Source organism: Phaseolus vulgaris, chromosome 3 (genome assembly GCF_000499845.2).
Source record: "Phaseolus vulgaris cultivar G19833 chromosome 3, P. vulgaris v2.0, whole genome shotgun sequence".
Classification (NCBI taxonomy): domain Eukaryota; kingdom Viridiplantae; phylum Streptophyta; class Magnoliopsida; order Fabales; family Fabaceae; genus Phaseolus; species Phaseolus vulgaris.
This window is the reverse complement of record NC_023757.2, coordinates 18112458-18129187: the sequence shown is the minus strand read 5'-3', so window position 1 is coordinate 18129187 and position 16730 is coordinate 18112458. Positions and strand designations below refer to the sequence as shown.

The 16730-nt window shown below is 50.7% G+C and overlaps 2 protein-coding genes across 2 annotated transcripts; one reads left to right on the top strand and one right to left on the bottom strand.

Annotated features, from left to right (window-relative positions):
• The first annotated feature begins 4105 nt into the window (after positions 1 to 4105).
• On the top strand, positions 4106 to 5683 carry LOC137839265 (uncharacterized). The gene has a single exon (XM_068648385.1). The coding sequence runs from the start codon at positions 4106 to 4108 to the stop codon at positions 5681 to 5683; it is 1578 nt and encodes a 525-aa protein (XP_068504486.1).
• A 3180-nt stretch (positions 5684 to 8863) lies between these two features.
• LOC137839264 (proline-rich receptor-like protein kinase PERK13) lies at positions 8864 to 16520 on the bottom strand. Its single transcript, XM_068648384.1, has 3 exons — positions 15885 to 16520; positions 15386 to 15665; positions 8864 to 8919 (listed from the first exon to the last, which is right to left on the bottom strand). Exons 1-3 carry the CDS (start codon positions 16518 to 16520, stop codon positions 8864 to 8866), a joined length of 972 nt encoding a protein of 323 aa, XP_068504485.1.
• Between the last annotated feature and the right edge of the window lie 210 nt (positions 16521 to 16730).

Here is a 16730-nt window from a genome sequence, read left to right as displayed (position 1 = left end):
TTTGAAGTTGTATGTGGACTTAATCCCTTTTCCCTTTTGATTTGTTACCATTTCCTAATCCACAAAGATTTGTGCCTAAGGAAAAAGTAACAAAAACCGAATTTGTTAAAATACACAAGAGGATTAAAGAACAAATACAACAATCAAAAGAGAAATATTCTAAAAGGTTGCCCAAAACAATAGGAAAACAAAAAGAATGGCAACTTCATAAAATTAATTTTTATACAATTGCTTCAACTAACTCAATTGCTTTGTTTGAAGATTCCCATAGATGGACGTTTGATCCGGGAGGCCAAGCATTGTTGAAGAAGCAAGAGGCTGCTATTCGAGATCAAATCTGTAGATAGGATAGATTTTTCTCAAGCAGGAGGAGATGATGGACACCATCCAGCCACATCCATCCCCCTAGCCATGAAGAAGAAGAAGCAATGGATTTGAGGACAAATCCTTTTCAAGAGGGAGGGGATGATGGAAGAAGCCCCAGCACCAACCCTTTGAGAGGCCACCAAAATGCTACATTGAGGCAACCACTAGAGTCATAGTTAAAGAGCGGTCAAGAGGACAAATTTTACATGTCATAGACTCTAATGTGTCATAGTTTTTCTTACTTTTCTAGTCAAAGTAGCATAGTTTAAATAGTTTTGTAAATGTGTTGAAACATGGAAAGTGGTACTTAAAAAGCTAAACCTAAGTTTAATTAGAAATATCCATTTCTAATTAAACTTAGGACCAACCCAATTTGACCCTAGATAAGCGTAACTACTAGATGCATGAGCATATGGGAGCACATGGAAGCATTCTAGAAACTTACCTCACATGGGCTGAAAATAGGCGCAACTATTCATGTGACCAACACCTTGAATTTGGCTCTCATTTCATGTGTATTTGGCTCTTCAAATTCCAGCCCTCCAAGCCTATATAAGGAGGTGCTTGGTTCATGTTTTCACAAGATTGATTTGAGTAATGAAATGCTGCCAAAGTGCTATTCTTACTCCCTTGCCTAAAATCTCTCTAGATTTAGGTCATTAATCTTCGACCCTTTCACCTACCAATGAGAGCTGGCCGAACCTCTCTCACTCTCCTACTCTTCATGCACTTCCAAGGCCACCACAACTCTTAGGAGGGCCTTGTCCATCTACAAACCATTGAAGCTTCCACAAACCTCCACAAAAACATAAAAGAGAAGAGCTCAATCTCATCAGGAATTGTCACAAATACATCCAAACTGAGGTGTCAAAAGTTTGGTTGCAAAAGTTTTGGCTTATCCAAGTTGGGTGGATTGGCGTTTTGTGCCTTGGTAGCAAAATTGGTGAAAAAGTGAAGTCATGGTTTTTGAGCAATCTTGATGGGGAATTCTTTACAAATGCATCCAAAATGAGGTGTCAAAAGTTTGGTTGCAAAAGGAATTAATCTTGGTTGAGTTTTGGTTTAGCCATGTTTGGTCGCTTGGCCTAGTTTTTGTGCCTTGGTAGCAAAATTGGTGAAAAAGTGAAGCCGTGGTTTTAGAGCAATCTTGGTGGTGAATTGTCACAAATGCATCCAAAATGAGGTGTGAAAAGTATGGTTGAAAAAGGAATCGATCTTGGTTGGCTTTTGGCTTAGCGAAGTTTGGTCGCTTGGCCTAATTTTTGTGCCTTAATAGCAAAATTGGTGAAAAAGCGAAGTTGTGGTTTTGTAGCAATCTTGGTGGGGAATTGTCACAAATACATCCCAAATGAGGAGTCAAAAGTTTGGCTGCAAAAGGAATTGATCTTGATTGGGTTTTGGCTAAGCGAAGTTTGGTGGCTTGGCCTAATTTTTGTGCCTTGGAAGCAAAATGGTGAAAAAGTGAAGTAGTGGTTTTGGAGCAATCTTGGTGGGGAACTGTCACAAATGCATCCAAAATGAGGTGTCAAAAGTTTGGCTGCAAAAGGAATTGATCTTGGTTGGGTTTTGGCTAAGCCAAGTTTGGTCGCTTGGCCTAGTTTTTGTGCATTGGTAGCAAAATTGGTGAAAAAGTGAAGTCATGGTTTTCGAGCAATGTTGGTGGGGAAGTTTCACAAATGTATGCAAAATGAGGTGTGAAAAGTTTGGTTGCAAAAGGAATTGATCTTGGTTGGGTTTTGGCTTAGCCAAGTTGGGTGAATTGACTTTTTGTTCCTTGGTAGCAAAATTGGTGAAAAAGTGAAGTCATGGTTTTTAGGCAATCTTGGATGGAAATTCTCACAAATGCATCCAAAATGAGTTGTCAATAGTTTGGTTGCAAAAGGAATTGATCTTGGTTGGGTTTTGGTTTAGCCATGTTTGGTCGCTTGGCCTAGTTTTTTGCCTTGGTAGCAAAATTGGTAAAAAAGTGAAGCCGTGGTTTTAGAGCAATCTTGGTGGTGAATTGTCACAAATGCATCCAAAATGAAGTGTGAAAAGTATGGTTGCAAAAGGAATTGGTCATGGTTGGCTTTTGGCTTAGCGAAGTTTGGTCGCTTGGCCCAATATTTGTGCCTTGGTATCAAAATTGGTGAAAAAGTGAAGTTGTGGTTTTGCAGTAATCTTGGTGGGGAATTGTCACAAATACATCCCAAATGAGGAGTCAAAAGTTTGGCTGCAAAAGGAATTGATCTTGGTTGGGTTTTGGCTAAGCCAAGTTTGGTGGCTTGGCCGAATTTTTGTGCCTTGAAAGCAAAATTGGTGAAAAAGTGAAGTTGTGGTTTTGGAGCAATCTTGGTGGGGAATTGTCACAAATGCATCCAAAATGAGGTGTCAAAATTTTAGCTGCAAAAGGAATTGATCTTGGTTGGGTTTTGGCTAAGCCAAGTTTGGTCGCTTGGCCTAGTTTTTGTGCATTGGTAGCAAAATTGGTGAAAAAGTGAAGTCATGGTTTTTGAGCAATGTTGGTGGCGAAGTGTCACAAATGTATGCAAAATGAGGTGTGAAAAGATTGGCGATCATCGGTAGTCGATGACGTCAGCAGCAGATAACCACGTGGACCACTCGCAGGGTGACACGTGGATCAGGTGGCAGAGAAATCAGGGAGGAGATCACCCAGAACGGTGATCGGTGGGTAGTAACCGAGTGGCCACCGACAGATCAGTTCCAAGATAAACACATGGGGGGAGAACGCGAGAAGCAATAGAGCACCGATCAGTCATCGGGTGCATAGTCATCAGGGTTTCGTGTTACACGCAGTTAAACTGGGACTAAGATTCCCAGCGAGAGCGTTACGCATGGACCTTGCATGATCATATCTCAGAGAAAGAGGAGCTGCTCGCTAGTAGAATCGTGCACGAGAGTGGCCTGAGGGAGTTAGTAAACCGGTCAGTGATTGGTGACTCTCTTAACCCATTACGTGCATGACATCGTGAAGGGGAAATCGTTTATGCAGAGAGCAATGCTTGGTGAGTGTGCCTAGTCCAGCCACACCTGGCGTTCTCCTGGGAGTGTGCGATTCACCCAAATGGAAGAAACGCGCTAAGTTACTCCGCAAGGGAATAACTTAGGTGCACAAAGAGATGCGCTAGAGCCCTTCAGGTAGTGGCACGTGTACGGTTAGATGTGAGTTGCATGCCTCCACGTGCCACCATCTGAGAGAGGCGCGGCCAAGATAAAAGTGCACTCCGCGTCGTGAAAGGTACACACCCACGTTTTTACTCATTTCGGTACGTTTTCGCACAATAGCGTAACAGAATTCTGACACACGCAGAGGATAGCGTAATAGAATTCTGTTAGGCACAGACACATAGAGAGAGAAAAAAGAAAATCAGAGAGAGATTCAGTGACATTTTTGTTGGTGGTTCTGTGACCTAACTTGAGCGTCAGAGTGCAAACGGCCGCTAGAGGCGCCGTCTGTGTGTTTTGCAGGTTGCGTTTGAAGTTCCCGGAGAAGGTTCTAAGAGCATTCTTGCGGATAGCACAGTTGCATAGGCGGTGTAAGGAAGCGACAAAGCAATTCCTCCACGCTTGAGTTGACGACAGGATCATTTGGCGCCCACCGTGGGGCCCTGTGAATCGTGGTCCCATCCACACCAAAGTTTTTGAAGTTTCTCAAAGTTTTTGCTGAGTTTTTGCTGAGAAAATGAGGAGAACCAGACAAACATCACCTCCGCCATGTGCTGAGGAAGGAGCTGTGACAATGGCGCAGGTCCTGGAGATGATGCGTGCGCTGCAGGACAATGTCGCAGCGCCGAGAGCTGAACAAGAGAAGATGCAGGCGGAGTTGGCTGCATCGCAGACTAGGAATGATGAGCTGAATCGCGTTAATGAGGAGCTGAGAAGGACGTTACAGGCGCAGAAGGAACGCGCAGTTGAAGAAAGGATGTCGATGCCACCATCGCCTCCGAGAGCGTTCCCTATGCCATTCTCCCCTGAAATCATGAAAACCGTTGTGCCTCCCAACCAGGTGGGAGTGAAGGCGTCGTTCACGGGGGTAGAAGATACAGAAGCGCATCTGACGGCGTTCCACACTCAGATGATGCTGTCTGGGGGCTCAGATGCCGTGTACTGCAAGATGTTCATGAGTACACTGAGTGGAATCGCCATGGAATGGTTTGTGAGTCTACCAGAGGGCTATATCACGTCCTTCCATCAGTTTTTGAAGCTTTTCACTGAGCAGTACATCGTTAACAGAGCACCTTCAGTGGTCTCGTACGATCTGTTCGATGTACGCCAATATCAAGGTGAGTCGCTGAAAGACTACCTCAACTGCTTCGGAGCACAAGTGGTTCGATTGCCCAGCAAGGACGAGTATATGCTGGTGCATGCGTTTAAGAAGGGAGTGCTGCCTGGTCCCTTTAGTGAGTCGCTCATCAGGAGCCATCCCAGCACCTGTGCGGAGATCCGGCGACGCGCGGTGGCGCACACAGTGGCAGAGACAGAGGTTTCTAAGAAAAGAGGAAGTGTTGCACCACCGAAGCCGCGTGGAGGACAGGGGAAGCAACAACAGCAAGCGATGGTGCATGAGGCAAAGAAGGGAAAGAAGGTGCAGGGGAAACCTCGTCCTTATGCACCCAGGAAGGACCAGGGCAGGGGGAGTGCAAGGGAGAATAATGCACCCCCAAGATACTATTTCATGGTAGAGTTGGCGGATTTGATCGCCCTTCCTGCCATAGCTGCAAGACTCCGAGTACAAGAGAAGACAGATAAGGTACTTGGGAGGAAGAAGAACGAGTGGTGTGAGTTTCACAAAGCCTTTGGCCACGCACTCCACTCCTGCTTGGCGTTGGGACACCAGCTGGCGGAGTTGGTAAAGTCTGGGTTCCTGGCAGATTACCTGCGGGAGGTGCAGGGTGATCGCGCATCGGGGGCCCAGGCAGGAGAACAGCAGCATGAAATCCCTGTGCACGGGGAGGTGCGAACGATTGCGGGAGGCTTCTCCGGTCGGGGGTGCACCGCATCACAAAGAAGAAGGTATGCTCGATCGGTTATGGCCGTGGACTCGGTAGACGAGGGCCATTTCCCCGAGGTAGACATCACTTTCAAGAAAGGTGATCTACAGGACGTTGTACCGCACGACAACGATCCTGTGGTCATCTCCCTCATCACAGCAGGAAGGCGAGTGCACAGAGTGCTCGTAGACCAAGGGAGCTCAGCAGACGTCCTGTTCTGGCCGACGTTCAACAAGTTGCAGCTGTCCCCCGATCAACTAAGGCCGTATACCGGGTGTCTTTACGGCTTTGCAGGGGATCAGGTAGAGGTGCGGGGGGTACATTGAGCTGAGGACGACGTTCACCGATGGTACAACAGCCCGCACCGAAAAGATAAAGTACTTGGTGGTGAACGCCCCTTCTGCGTACAACATCTTGCTGGGAAGGCCAACACTCAATAGGTTGGGTGGAGTCCCATCGACGAGGCACATGAAGCTGAAGCTGCCGTCGATGGAGGGGACTGTAATAACCATCAAGTCAGATCAGGCTGAGGCTAGACGTTGTTATGAGAACAGCCTCAGGCAGAAGAGGAGCACATGCCATGTCACCTCAACACCACCACCAGGTGTGCTCGAAGAGCGATCGGTGGTTAGGGGAACGCATGGCGATCAGGAGATGGAGGATGCTACACTGGGGGGCTCCCAGGTAGCTCAGGTGGAAGCGGAGGAGGAGGGCATCATCACTCCTCGCGAGTCAGGGATCGCGAGGGCGGTCATCGCCAGCGAGAGAAGACCCCACCCAGCAGAGGGGTGGGTAGAAGTAGATATAAGGGGGAAAAGGTTCAAGTTGGGAGGATCGCTCAGCAAAGAAGAGCGAAGGCTGATAGCCGGGGTGATCGAGAAGCACATGGGTGCGTTCACATGGTAAGCATCTGACATGCCAGGAATCGACCCTGACTTCCTTTGCCATCGCCTGTCGATGGATCCTAAAGTTCGACCTGTGCGTCAGAGGCGAAGGAAATTCAACGAAGAAAGGAGGAAAGTGATCCACGACGAAGCACAAAAGCTCCTTGCCGCAGGGCACATCAGGGAGATCCAGTACCCTGAGTGGCTAGCGAACGTGGTACTGGTGCAGAAGCCAAACGGCAAGTGGAGGATGTGCGTGGACTTCACTAACCTCAACAAGGCATGCCCCAAAGATTCTTACCCTCTACCCAGTATAGACGCTCTAGTGGATAGCGCATCAGGGGGAAGCTACTCAGCTTCTTGGATGCATTCTCAGGATACAACTAGATCAGAATGCACCTCAGGGATGAATGCAAGACCGCATTCATGACTGAACGGTCTTGCTACAGGTACAAGGTAATGCCGTTCGGGCTGAAGAATGCGGGGGCTACCTACCAACGACTTATGGATAGGGTGCTCTCGCCCATGCTTGGAAGGAACGTGCATGCATATGTAGATGACATGATGGTCACATCCCGAGAGAAGGAGCATCATGTGGCCGATCTGGAGGAATTATTCACCACCATCGCCAAGTACAGGTTGAAGCTCAACCCTGAGAAATGTATTTTTGGCGTGGAGGCTGGGAAGTTCTTGGGTTTCCTCCTGACAGAGCGTGGAATCGAAGCTAATCCAGAGAAGTGCGCAGCAATCGTGGCGATGAGGAGTCCAACGACGGTGAAGGAGGTGCAGCAACTCACAGGTCGGTTGGCAGCATTATCCCGGTTTATGTCCGCTGGAGGGGAGAAAGGTCATCCGTACTTCCAGTCTCTTAAGCGCAATAGCAGATTCCTTTGGACACAGGAGTGCGAGGAGGCCTTCATCAAGTTGAAGGAGTACCTGGCAAGCCCACCGGTCTTGCGTAAACCACAAGTCAGTTCAGTCCTGGTGCAAGAGCAAGATCAGGTTCAGAAGCCTGTGTACTTTGTGAGTAAGGTATTGCAAGGCTCTGAAACAAGGTACCAAGCCCTCGAGAAAGCTTCCCTGGCGGTGGTATTTTCAGCGAGAAGACTCAGACATTATTTCCACAGCTTCACAGTAGTGGTAATGACAGATTTGCCCATCCAAAAGGTGCTAAAGAAACCAGACGTAGCGGGAAGGATGGTCAAGTGGGCGGTGGAATTGTCAGAGTTCGACATTCAGTACGAGCCCCGAGGACCGAAAAAAGGGGCAGGTGTTCGCCGACTTTGTGGTCGAGCTGTCGTCGGTCGCGACACCTTCAGAAGGTTTAGACTTCCGATGGGTATTATCAGTGGATGGCTCCTCCAATCAGCAGGGGAGCGGCGCTGGGGTCATTTTGGAAGGCCCGAACGGAGTGCTGATCGAGCAGTCCCTCCGCTTTGCCTTCAAGGCTAGCAACAATCAGGCGGAGTATGAAGCCCTGATCGCAGGAATGTTGCTAGCAAGAGAAATGGGAGCAAGAAGTGTGGTTGCTAAGAGTGACTCTTTGCTAGTCACCGGGCAAGTTACAGGGGAGTTCCAGGCGAAAGATCCCCAGATGGTAGCTTACCTGGAATACGTACAGCTCCTGAAGACGTCCTTCACCGAGTTTGAACTAGTTCATGTGCCGAGAGAGCAAAATGCCAGAGCAGACCTGCTTGCCAAGCTGGCCAGCTTAGGCAAGGGGGGAAAACAGAGGACCGTTGTACCGTCCCGTATCCGGGCGTTGACTAAGTCAAAGTCAACGGCGGTGGAGTCAAAGTCAACGCGAGGCGTCGCCTAGTTGGAGAGACGCCAAGAGGAAGCGTCGCCAAGGCAAGGCGTCGCCTAGGTGAAGGCGTCGCCCAACCAGGGCGTCGCCAGATCAAACAGCGCTAAAGTAAGGTAATCACGGTGTGGTTCCCCGATACCCATGGGTAGGAAAGACCATGGAGGGAGCGACGCCGTGGGAAGGCCTCAGGTCCCAAAAGCACGGGGCAGCGATAAAGAGAAGGAAAAGGTGGCTTCAAGGCCATAGTAATAGTACCAGTGAAGGGCAGCCTGACTCGTGAAGTGCTCCTGCCGCCCCAGAGACGCCTGTGGGGCAGATACGACTCAAGAGGAAAGTCACGCCCAGGGCAACCGGGTGCAGAGTACAAAAGGAAGGCAGATACGCTCTCAAAGTAAGTGACTAGATACTTGGGGGCATGAGTTGGCACCCAAAAAGTCACCCCTAGCGCAATAGCACTCCCAGCAGGAGGACTCATACGTAGAAACGTCCCCAGGTTGGCAGAAGCGCCCCCAGATGGGGTCATGGCGTCGTGAGGCCCTCCACGTGTACGATAGCCATGCCAGAATAGAAACACCCTCTAGTCAGGTGCCAGGTAATTAAAAGTTATTCAATACAGTTTTCCTTTCGAGCATTCAGGTACTATAATGGCTCCCGAGCGTTTCAACGTCTTAAATGCGCTACGTTTTCTAATTAAGCGCTTTAATGAGTGCGTTACGTTTGTGATTAAAAGCGCTTTAAATGCTTGGGTAGTTTAAATAGCGCGGAGAATGTTGGAAAAAGGGTTGGAACTTTTGGCAAATTTACCAGAGAACTCTCTAGTTGCTTGCTCGTGATTCAAAGTTACGTACAAGTGACTGGGAAATATTTTTGCCTGAAAGAGACAACACACACACATATACACAGTTATATCTTACCACCTTCAGAGTGCCATACGCGGTGCTCAGAGACGGAGGTGATTAGTTTTGGTGTTTCTTGCTGGCTGACTTGAGCGTCGGAGTGCAAACGGCCGCTAGGGCGCCTCTTTGTCCTCTTTTTTGCAGGAATTCACAGGCAATCAGTGGGAAGGAGTCCCTAGCTGACGGTTGAGGTCGCGCACGAAGACTTCCCGGTCAACCGGACGGAACATTTGGCGCCCACCGTGGAAGAGGCGGCGCCTGTCGAAGACAATAGCAGGGAGCAGCCTGCGCCTAGCGTCGTATAAAAGGAGATTGGCGGCAAGACTTTCAAGTTAGGAAGTTCGCTAAGCCCAGAAGAGCAGGAGGGGGTGGCAGAAGTGATTTCACGCCACCTGGACGCCTTCGCATGGTCCGCCTCGGATATGCCAGGCATCGACCCCGATTTCCTGTGTCACCACCTCAGCATGGACTTCACGGTCCGCCCCGTGCGTCAGAGAAGGAGAAAGTTCAATGAGGAACGACAACAAGTGGTGAAAGACGAAACGCAGAAGCTGCTGAGTGCTGGCCACATCAGGGATATTCAGTACCCTGAGTGGCTCGCCAACGTCGTCTTGGTGAAAAAGGCGAACGGAAAGTGGAGGATGTGTGTTGACTTCACGGACCTGAACAAGGCACGCCCAAAGGACTCGTATCCGCTGCCTAGCATCGACGCCTTGGTAGACAGTGCGTCCGGCAGCAAGGTGCTAAGTTTCCTGGACGCCTTTTCAGGGTACAACCAAATCAAGATGCACCCAAGAGACGAGAGCAAGACTGCATTCATGACTGAGACATGCAGTTACTGCTATAAGGTGATGCCCTTCGGGCTGAAAAATGCGAGCGCCACGTACCAGAGGCTAATGGACAAGGTCCTGGCGCCAATGCTTGGGAGGAATGTGTACGCCTATGTAGACGACATGGTGGTGGCGTCGCAAAATAGGGTGCAGCACATGGCAGACCTGGAGGAGTTGTTCCACACAATATCCAAGTACCGCCTCAAGTTGAATCCCGAGAAGTGTGTTTTCGGGGTAGAGGCCGGTAAGTTCTTGGGTTTTCTGCTCACCGAGAGGGGGATAGAGGCGAACCCCGACAAGTGTTCGGCTATTATCGCCATGCGGAGTCCGACGTCGGTGAAGGAGGTGCAACAGCTGACACGGCGGATGGCGGCGCTCTCGAGGTTTGTTTCCGCCGGAGGAGAGAAGGGGCACCCGTACTTCCAGTGCCTCAAGAGGAACAGTCGCTTTGCATGGACTGATGAATGCGAAGCGGCTTTCATTAAGCTGAAGGAGTACCTGGCGACGCCACCGGTCCTCTGCAAGCCGGTAGCGGGTGTGCCCCTCCGGTTATATTTTACTGTCACGGAGCGGGCCATCAGTTCCGTGTTGGTCCAAGAGCAGGACCACAGTCAGAAGCCCATCTACTTCGTAAGCAAGGCCTTACAGGGGGCTGAGACGAGGTACCAAGCGCTAGAGAAGGCGGCGCTAGCGGTAGTGTTCTCTGCTAGGAGGCTCCGTCATTACTTCCACAGCTTCACGGTGGTGGTGATGACCAACCTCCCCATACAGAAAGTGCTGCAGAAACCTGATGTAGCAGGAAGAATGGTACGCTGGGCGGTGGAACTGTCAGAATTCGACATCCAGTACGAGCCTAGAGGATCCATCAAAGGGCAGGTGTACGCGGATTTTGTAGCAGAGCTTTCGCCCGGAGGTGAGCAAGAGGTGGAAGCGAGTTCGCAGTGGCTGCTCTCGGTTGATGGCTCTTCAAACCAACAAGGGAGCGGTGCGGGAATAGTCTTGGAGGGACCCGACGACATACTGATCGAGCAGGCCCTGCGCTTTGCTTTCAAGGCGAGCAATAATCAGGCAGAATATGAAGCCCTGATAGCAGGAATGCTCTTGGCCAAGGAAATGGGCGCACAGAACCTCCTGGTGAAGAGCGACTCTCAGTTGATTACGGGGCAGGTGTCGGGTGAGTTCCGGGCGAAGGACCCACAGATGGCGGCGTATCTGAAATACGTCCAGTTGTTGAAGGGGGCGTTCAACGCTCTTGAGCTGATACATGTCCCGAGGGAGCAGAATGCCAGAGCTGACCTGCTCGCAAAGCTGGCCAACTCAGGCAAGGGGGGTAGACAGAGGACAGTGATCCAGGAGACTCTCAAAGCTCCGCGTCGATTCGTGGAAGACAACAGGGTGGATGTCCTCTAGATTTATACATCAAGGGGAAGGCCGAGGAGTCATTCCTCTTTGACCCAAGATACGCAGAGGGCGCCCCGCATTAGCATGTTCGCGGGTGTGCCTGAGGAAGAGCAGATGCATGTATGTGTTTTGTCCAAGGGAGACACTTGGATGACGCCCTATAAGCGATACCTGGCGGATGGGGCTCTTCCAGTGGACCCTGAAGAGGGTAAAAAAGTCAAGAGAAATGCCGCAAGATATACTTTGGTGGATGGGGTGCTCTTCAGGCACGGTTTCACCCACCCTATCCTAACATGCGTCAGTGGCGATGAGTGCACCAGGATAATGGCGGAACTACACGAAGGCATCTGCGAGAGCCACGTAGGGGGAAGATCCTTAGCCTCCAAGGTAATACGCGCAGGTTTCTTCTGGCCAACAGTGAAAGAGGACTGCGCACGGCACGCCCAGCGGTGTAGGCAATGCCAAAGCACGCCGACTGGCACAAGGCGCCGCCAGAAGAGTTGCGGTCTATATACAGTCCGTGGCCTTTCCATACATGGGGAATTGACATCCTGGGCCCTTTCCCACTGGCAATCAGGCAGATGAAGTATCTGATCGTCGCCATCGAATACTTCACTAAGTGGATAGAGGCGGAGCCCGTGGCACAGATCACTGCGCATAAGGTACAGCATTTCGTGTGGAGAAACATTGTGTGCCGCTTTGGCGTACCTAGGCGCCTGATATCTGACAACGGGACCCAGTTTGCCAGTCAGCAGTTGAGAAATCTGTGTGCTGAAGTAGGAATCAAACAAGTGTTCGCGTCGATCGAACACCCCCAGACCAATGGACAAGTAGAGTCGGCAAACAGAGTTCTGCTGAGGGGGTTAAAAAGAAGGTTAGAGAAAGCCAAAGGGGCGTGGGCGGAAGAGGTGCCAAGGATTGTATGGGCATATCACACCACGCCCCAATCCTCTACTATGGAAACGCCCTTCAGTTTGGTGTACGGGTCGGACGCGATGATTCCAGTAGAAATACATGAAAGCTCACCACGTTTTCAAAACTTTGTGGTGGAGGAGTCCAATGAAGAGAGGCGGGTAAACCTGGATCTGCTAGAAGAAGCCAGGGAAGAAGCTAGAATAAAAGCTGAAGCGACGAAGAGAAGAGTAGAGCGGCAATATAACTCTAAGGTAAAGCCACGACAGTTTCAGGTTGGCGACCTAGTGATGAGGAAAGCCCACCCATACGAGTTGGAGAATAAGTTGTCTCCCAAGTGGACCGGACCCTTCAGAGTTACTGAGGCTAAGGGCAACGATTCGTACAACCTGGAGACTTTAGATGGAGGCCCCATCCCGCGCAGTTGGAATGCAGCCAACTTAAAATTTTATTTCAGTTGACTTATGTAAGCAGTATGTAACAATTTAGTTGAAGGGGACGCTCTTTTTCCCTCTCGGGGGTTTTTTAATGAGGTCACCCTAATAAAAGGAAAAACCAGTTTGAGAAAAAGAAGTGCCTTGGTTTTCAGCCTTTATCTTTCCTTGTTTGAAGTAATGTGATGCGCCGCCTAGGCCATGGCGTCGCCTAGGTCATGGCGTCGCCCAGAAAGAAGGCGCCACCTAGATAAGGGCGTCGCCCTGAGCTGGCGTCGCCCAAGTGAAGACATGCACCGTTGGAAGAACAGGACGAAAGGAAAGCGCGCAGTACATGAAGCATATGCAAAGTGAAGTGGCGTTACAAAAAAAAAAATCAAGTATGACATTGAAAAGTTGTTGTTACAAGCAATGTTCAATACAATGGGAGCAGTACAAACGGAGCAAACGCTACAAATCATGCAAAAACACGAACAAGCCATTTCTCAGCGCTCATCAGAGTCATCACTGGAGGAAGGCGAAGCCCCTTTTCCAGCTCGCAGCGCTCGAGTAAGTCGTGTCCTCTTTTCTTGGTTTATTTTCGAACCTGCACCAGGGGAAAAGACGTGTTAGAGAAACCATGAAGAAAGACAGGCACGGTTAGAAAGTAACTAAGACCGAGTTTCCTAAGGCAGTGGCTCTTACATATGTACTTCTCAAGAGTCCCAGCGTTGAACTCCAGGCTGATCACCGTAGCAGAGTCAAAACCTCCCGCCTCAGCAAGAATCCGGCAAGCTATTTGATCACTTGGAGCCAGATTCTTGAGGGGTTTGGCTTTGAGGACCTTTTCCTCTCTCACCCAGTACAGCGGAAACCCATCCAGAGCGTCGGGAACAAGATCAGTACGGCAGATCTTGAAGAACCGGCCTTTCCACCCGGTGAACGAGCTTTGAAAGGGTGTGAAGAGAACTCTTCCGGGCACATTGCTGAGAGTTACCCAGAGGTTGTGTCTCTGCCTCTTCACCTCAAAGAAGTGAAGAAAGAGGTCAACCGAGGGTGCACAACCCAGAAACCCGAAGAGAATATCGAAGGCTTTGACAAAAGCCCAGCTGTTGGGGTATAACTGGGCCGGAGCAAGTTAATCTCCGTCAGCAGTTCCTTCTCGAACCAGGAGAAGGGTAAGCGCACCCCGATGGTCTTGAACACCACCTGGTAAAAGTAAAAGAAACGGACCCCTTCGTTGGCCCGTTGGTCTCCACATACTGGCTCCCCTAGAGTGCAAGGGAGCACAGCGACGTCGTCGTCATGCCTCCTCGCGAAGGCCCGGTGGTCATAGGAACACGAATCCCCTTTGTGCTCCCTTATGGCCCTGGTAGAGAGTAAGCATGAACAGTCGTCAAGAAGTTCACTCGAAGCCCAAGGGTACAAGTCTTTGGGACAGACCCTGGAGGAAGCAGCGTGAGATGACATTCTTTAACAAGATCAGGACTGCCAGAAATGCAAGAGTTGAGCGAGGGGAGCGAAGGCTAGAACAACCCTTCGACAGAGAAGAAAGGGTGCAAGAAGAAAGAACGCAAGTAGGTTATGAAGAGTGAGAAAATGATGAAGATAGTTCCAGAGTTTGAAGAGTTAAATAAAGCGGTTAGAGCGCCAAACGACGCGAATGGATGCACCACACGATTGATACACGTGGCAGAAGATGAAAGGATGACGCTGGCACCACTGGTTTAAATCAGAAAACGTCGTATCAGCAGAATATCCAGTGGTACGATGCGCCGTCGAAAGTGAGTGAGGGGTACAGCAGGAGTCAGAAAATGGAATGACTGAATGCCCCATCAACCATACAAACAGCGCCACGTGGATCAAGTCGAATGACGGAACGTCCCATCAGCTATACAAGAAGCGTCACGTGGATGGCACAGACAAAACCTTGAGCTCTTCGCTGTCGTCAGGCGTCGACCAAGGCAAGAATCAAAGTCAAAGTCGAAGTAAAGGTAACGCCCGAGGCGTCGCCCGGAAGGACGTGAAGGGCAACGCCAGCGTGAGACGTCACGGGCGTCGCCAACCCAAATACCAACTGGCGTCGCCTCCCCGATACCCACAGGTAGGAAAGACTGTGGAGGGAGACGAAATCAAAGAAGGCAAAGTTAGTAACTGGCGTCGCCTCCCCGATACCCACAGGTAGGAAAGACTGTGGAGGGAGATAAGACCGCCAAACGCCAGCGAATCGCTGGCAGGGCGTTCCCCGATACCTATGGGAAGGAGAGACCGTAGAGGGAACGAACCCCCCCAAAGCACTCGACGTTTTAGACACCCGGGGACGATACGACACTACTATAGCAGGCCTCTCCTTAGGTGTGGGCGCCGGGGGCTAAGAATCATGGAGAGAACCGTTTCGGTGTTAGAAACACCTCGTGGACGATACGGCGTCACTAGGTGAGCCTCTCCACGAGCATGAGGGTTAGCACGCGGCCCTTCTCGGTCATACAAAGCCGCCCAACGAAGTGAAAGAAATGGGCAGAACACAGATAAAATAATCGAAGCGCGCGAAGGTAAAAGATGAGAATGAGATCGCACAAGCAGAATCGTATATGGCAAAGACATAAAGGGAATCATGCGAATGCCCCAAATCAGTAACAAGAGTGCGAGTAGTTCAGAGAATTACAAGTTTTAACAGATAAAATCAAAAACGAAGGTAAAGTATAAAGCAGTTAAGCTTGAAAGTGAAGCTGGCGGTTGAGGGGCAGCGGCTCAGTCATCCACGTCCATAGGCACGACCTTCCCGTCGACAACGTGGTGCATGGGGTCGCAGTTCGATATATTGATGCCAGGGTTCTCACAGGACGCCTGGGTCAGAGCCTCTTGGAACCCCTCCTCGAAAGTACCCGCCATCTCCTGGATAAGGGACTTTTTCTCCCTCTCCAGCTCCTCAACGGCGGCATCCCCAGAGGCCACCTGTTTCTCTAGAGCCTCCTTCTCAACGCGAAGTCGACTGACCTCGACCTGTAGTTTGTCGTAGTCAGCCCGGAGAAGGTTCATAGCTTTGGCCTGCATGGCCATTTCCCCCTCCATCCGCTCCGTCTTCTCAGCCTGCTCACGGCAACGGTCCTTCAGGTCCTTTTGAATTTCTGCATCAGCTTTGAGCAATTCCTGAAGGCCCGTTACCTGGACTTGGAGGGCGACTTCACGAGTAAAAAAGCCAGCCTGGAGATCCAATGCCTCTGCCAGTTGCCTCTCAGTTTCTACTTTGGACTCTTGCGCTTGCTTCAGAGAGGTTTGGTAAGTTTCGTTCTGGCGCCCCAGGGTCCTCATTTCCTCCTCCAGAGTAGTCGCCTTTCTTTCCAAGGCTTGGAGAGTTTGAGCTTGCATAACCGCGTTTCTGGCCTGGGCGCGCCATTCAAGGGCCACCACCAAGAAGGCCCCCAAGTAGAAGGGCATTCCTTCCTTCCTGTCGGTGTCCTCTGGCAGAGACCCGCCGCTGAAGCCCCTCATTAGATGCATAATCGGAGGAGGGATGGCGATGAAGTCAGGGGCGGCAGCGACGGAAGCAGGGGAAGCAATGGTTTCTGCCGGCGGCGGAGGCGAGGCAGATTCGGCGCCTTCGCCCCTTTCCTCGTGGAGTGTCATGGGGGGGAGTGAGGTCGCACTCGGGGGGTTATCCATGAAGGGGTTCCCTCCCTGGGGCGACGCCTCTACCGAAAGAGGAACCCGCGCAGATTTTCTTCTTCTGAAGGGAGCCACGCCTTCTGAGTCCTCATCATCTGTTAGAACCTCCAAAACCCGTTTCCCATTGTCAAGGGGGGTTGGAGCCGGTGACGAGGCCGCGGCTAGGGGAACAGCGGCGATGGGTAGAGGAGAGCGAGGAGTCTGAAGTGCTGCAAGGCTGCGAGGAGATGACGGAGGTGAACTCGAGATAGCCTCGACAGTGATTGGAGGAGGCGGCGACAGAATCGGTGGGGGAACCGGATCAGCAGCAAGGGTGGAGGAGGCGCCCGCCTTGGCGGCACGTGCCTCCTTCATTGCCTTCGCCAGCATCATTCTCTTGGAAGCGCCCATCACCGATCCTACATCAAGACAGACCAAACAGCAAGAATTAAGACCAAAGCAGCTATGCAAAACTACAACACACATGGAGGCGTGAAATGCAAGTAACATAGCACACTATAAAATGAGTATAAGAGTCCAGGGGAACCAACGTTCGATAGCAGGCTGTTCACAACAAAAAGATGA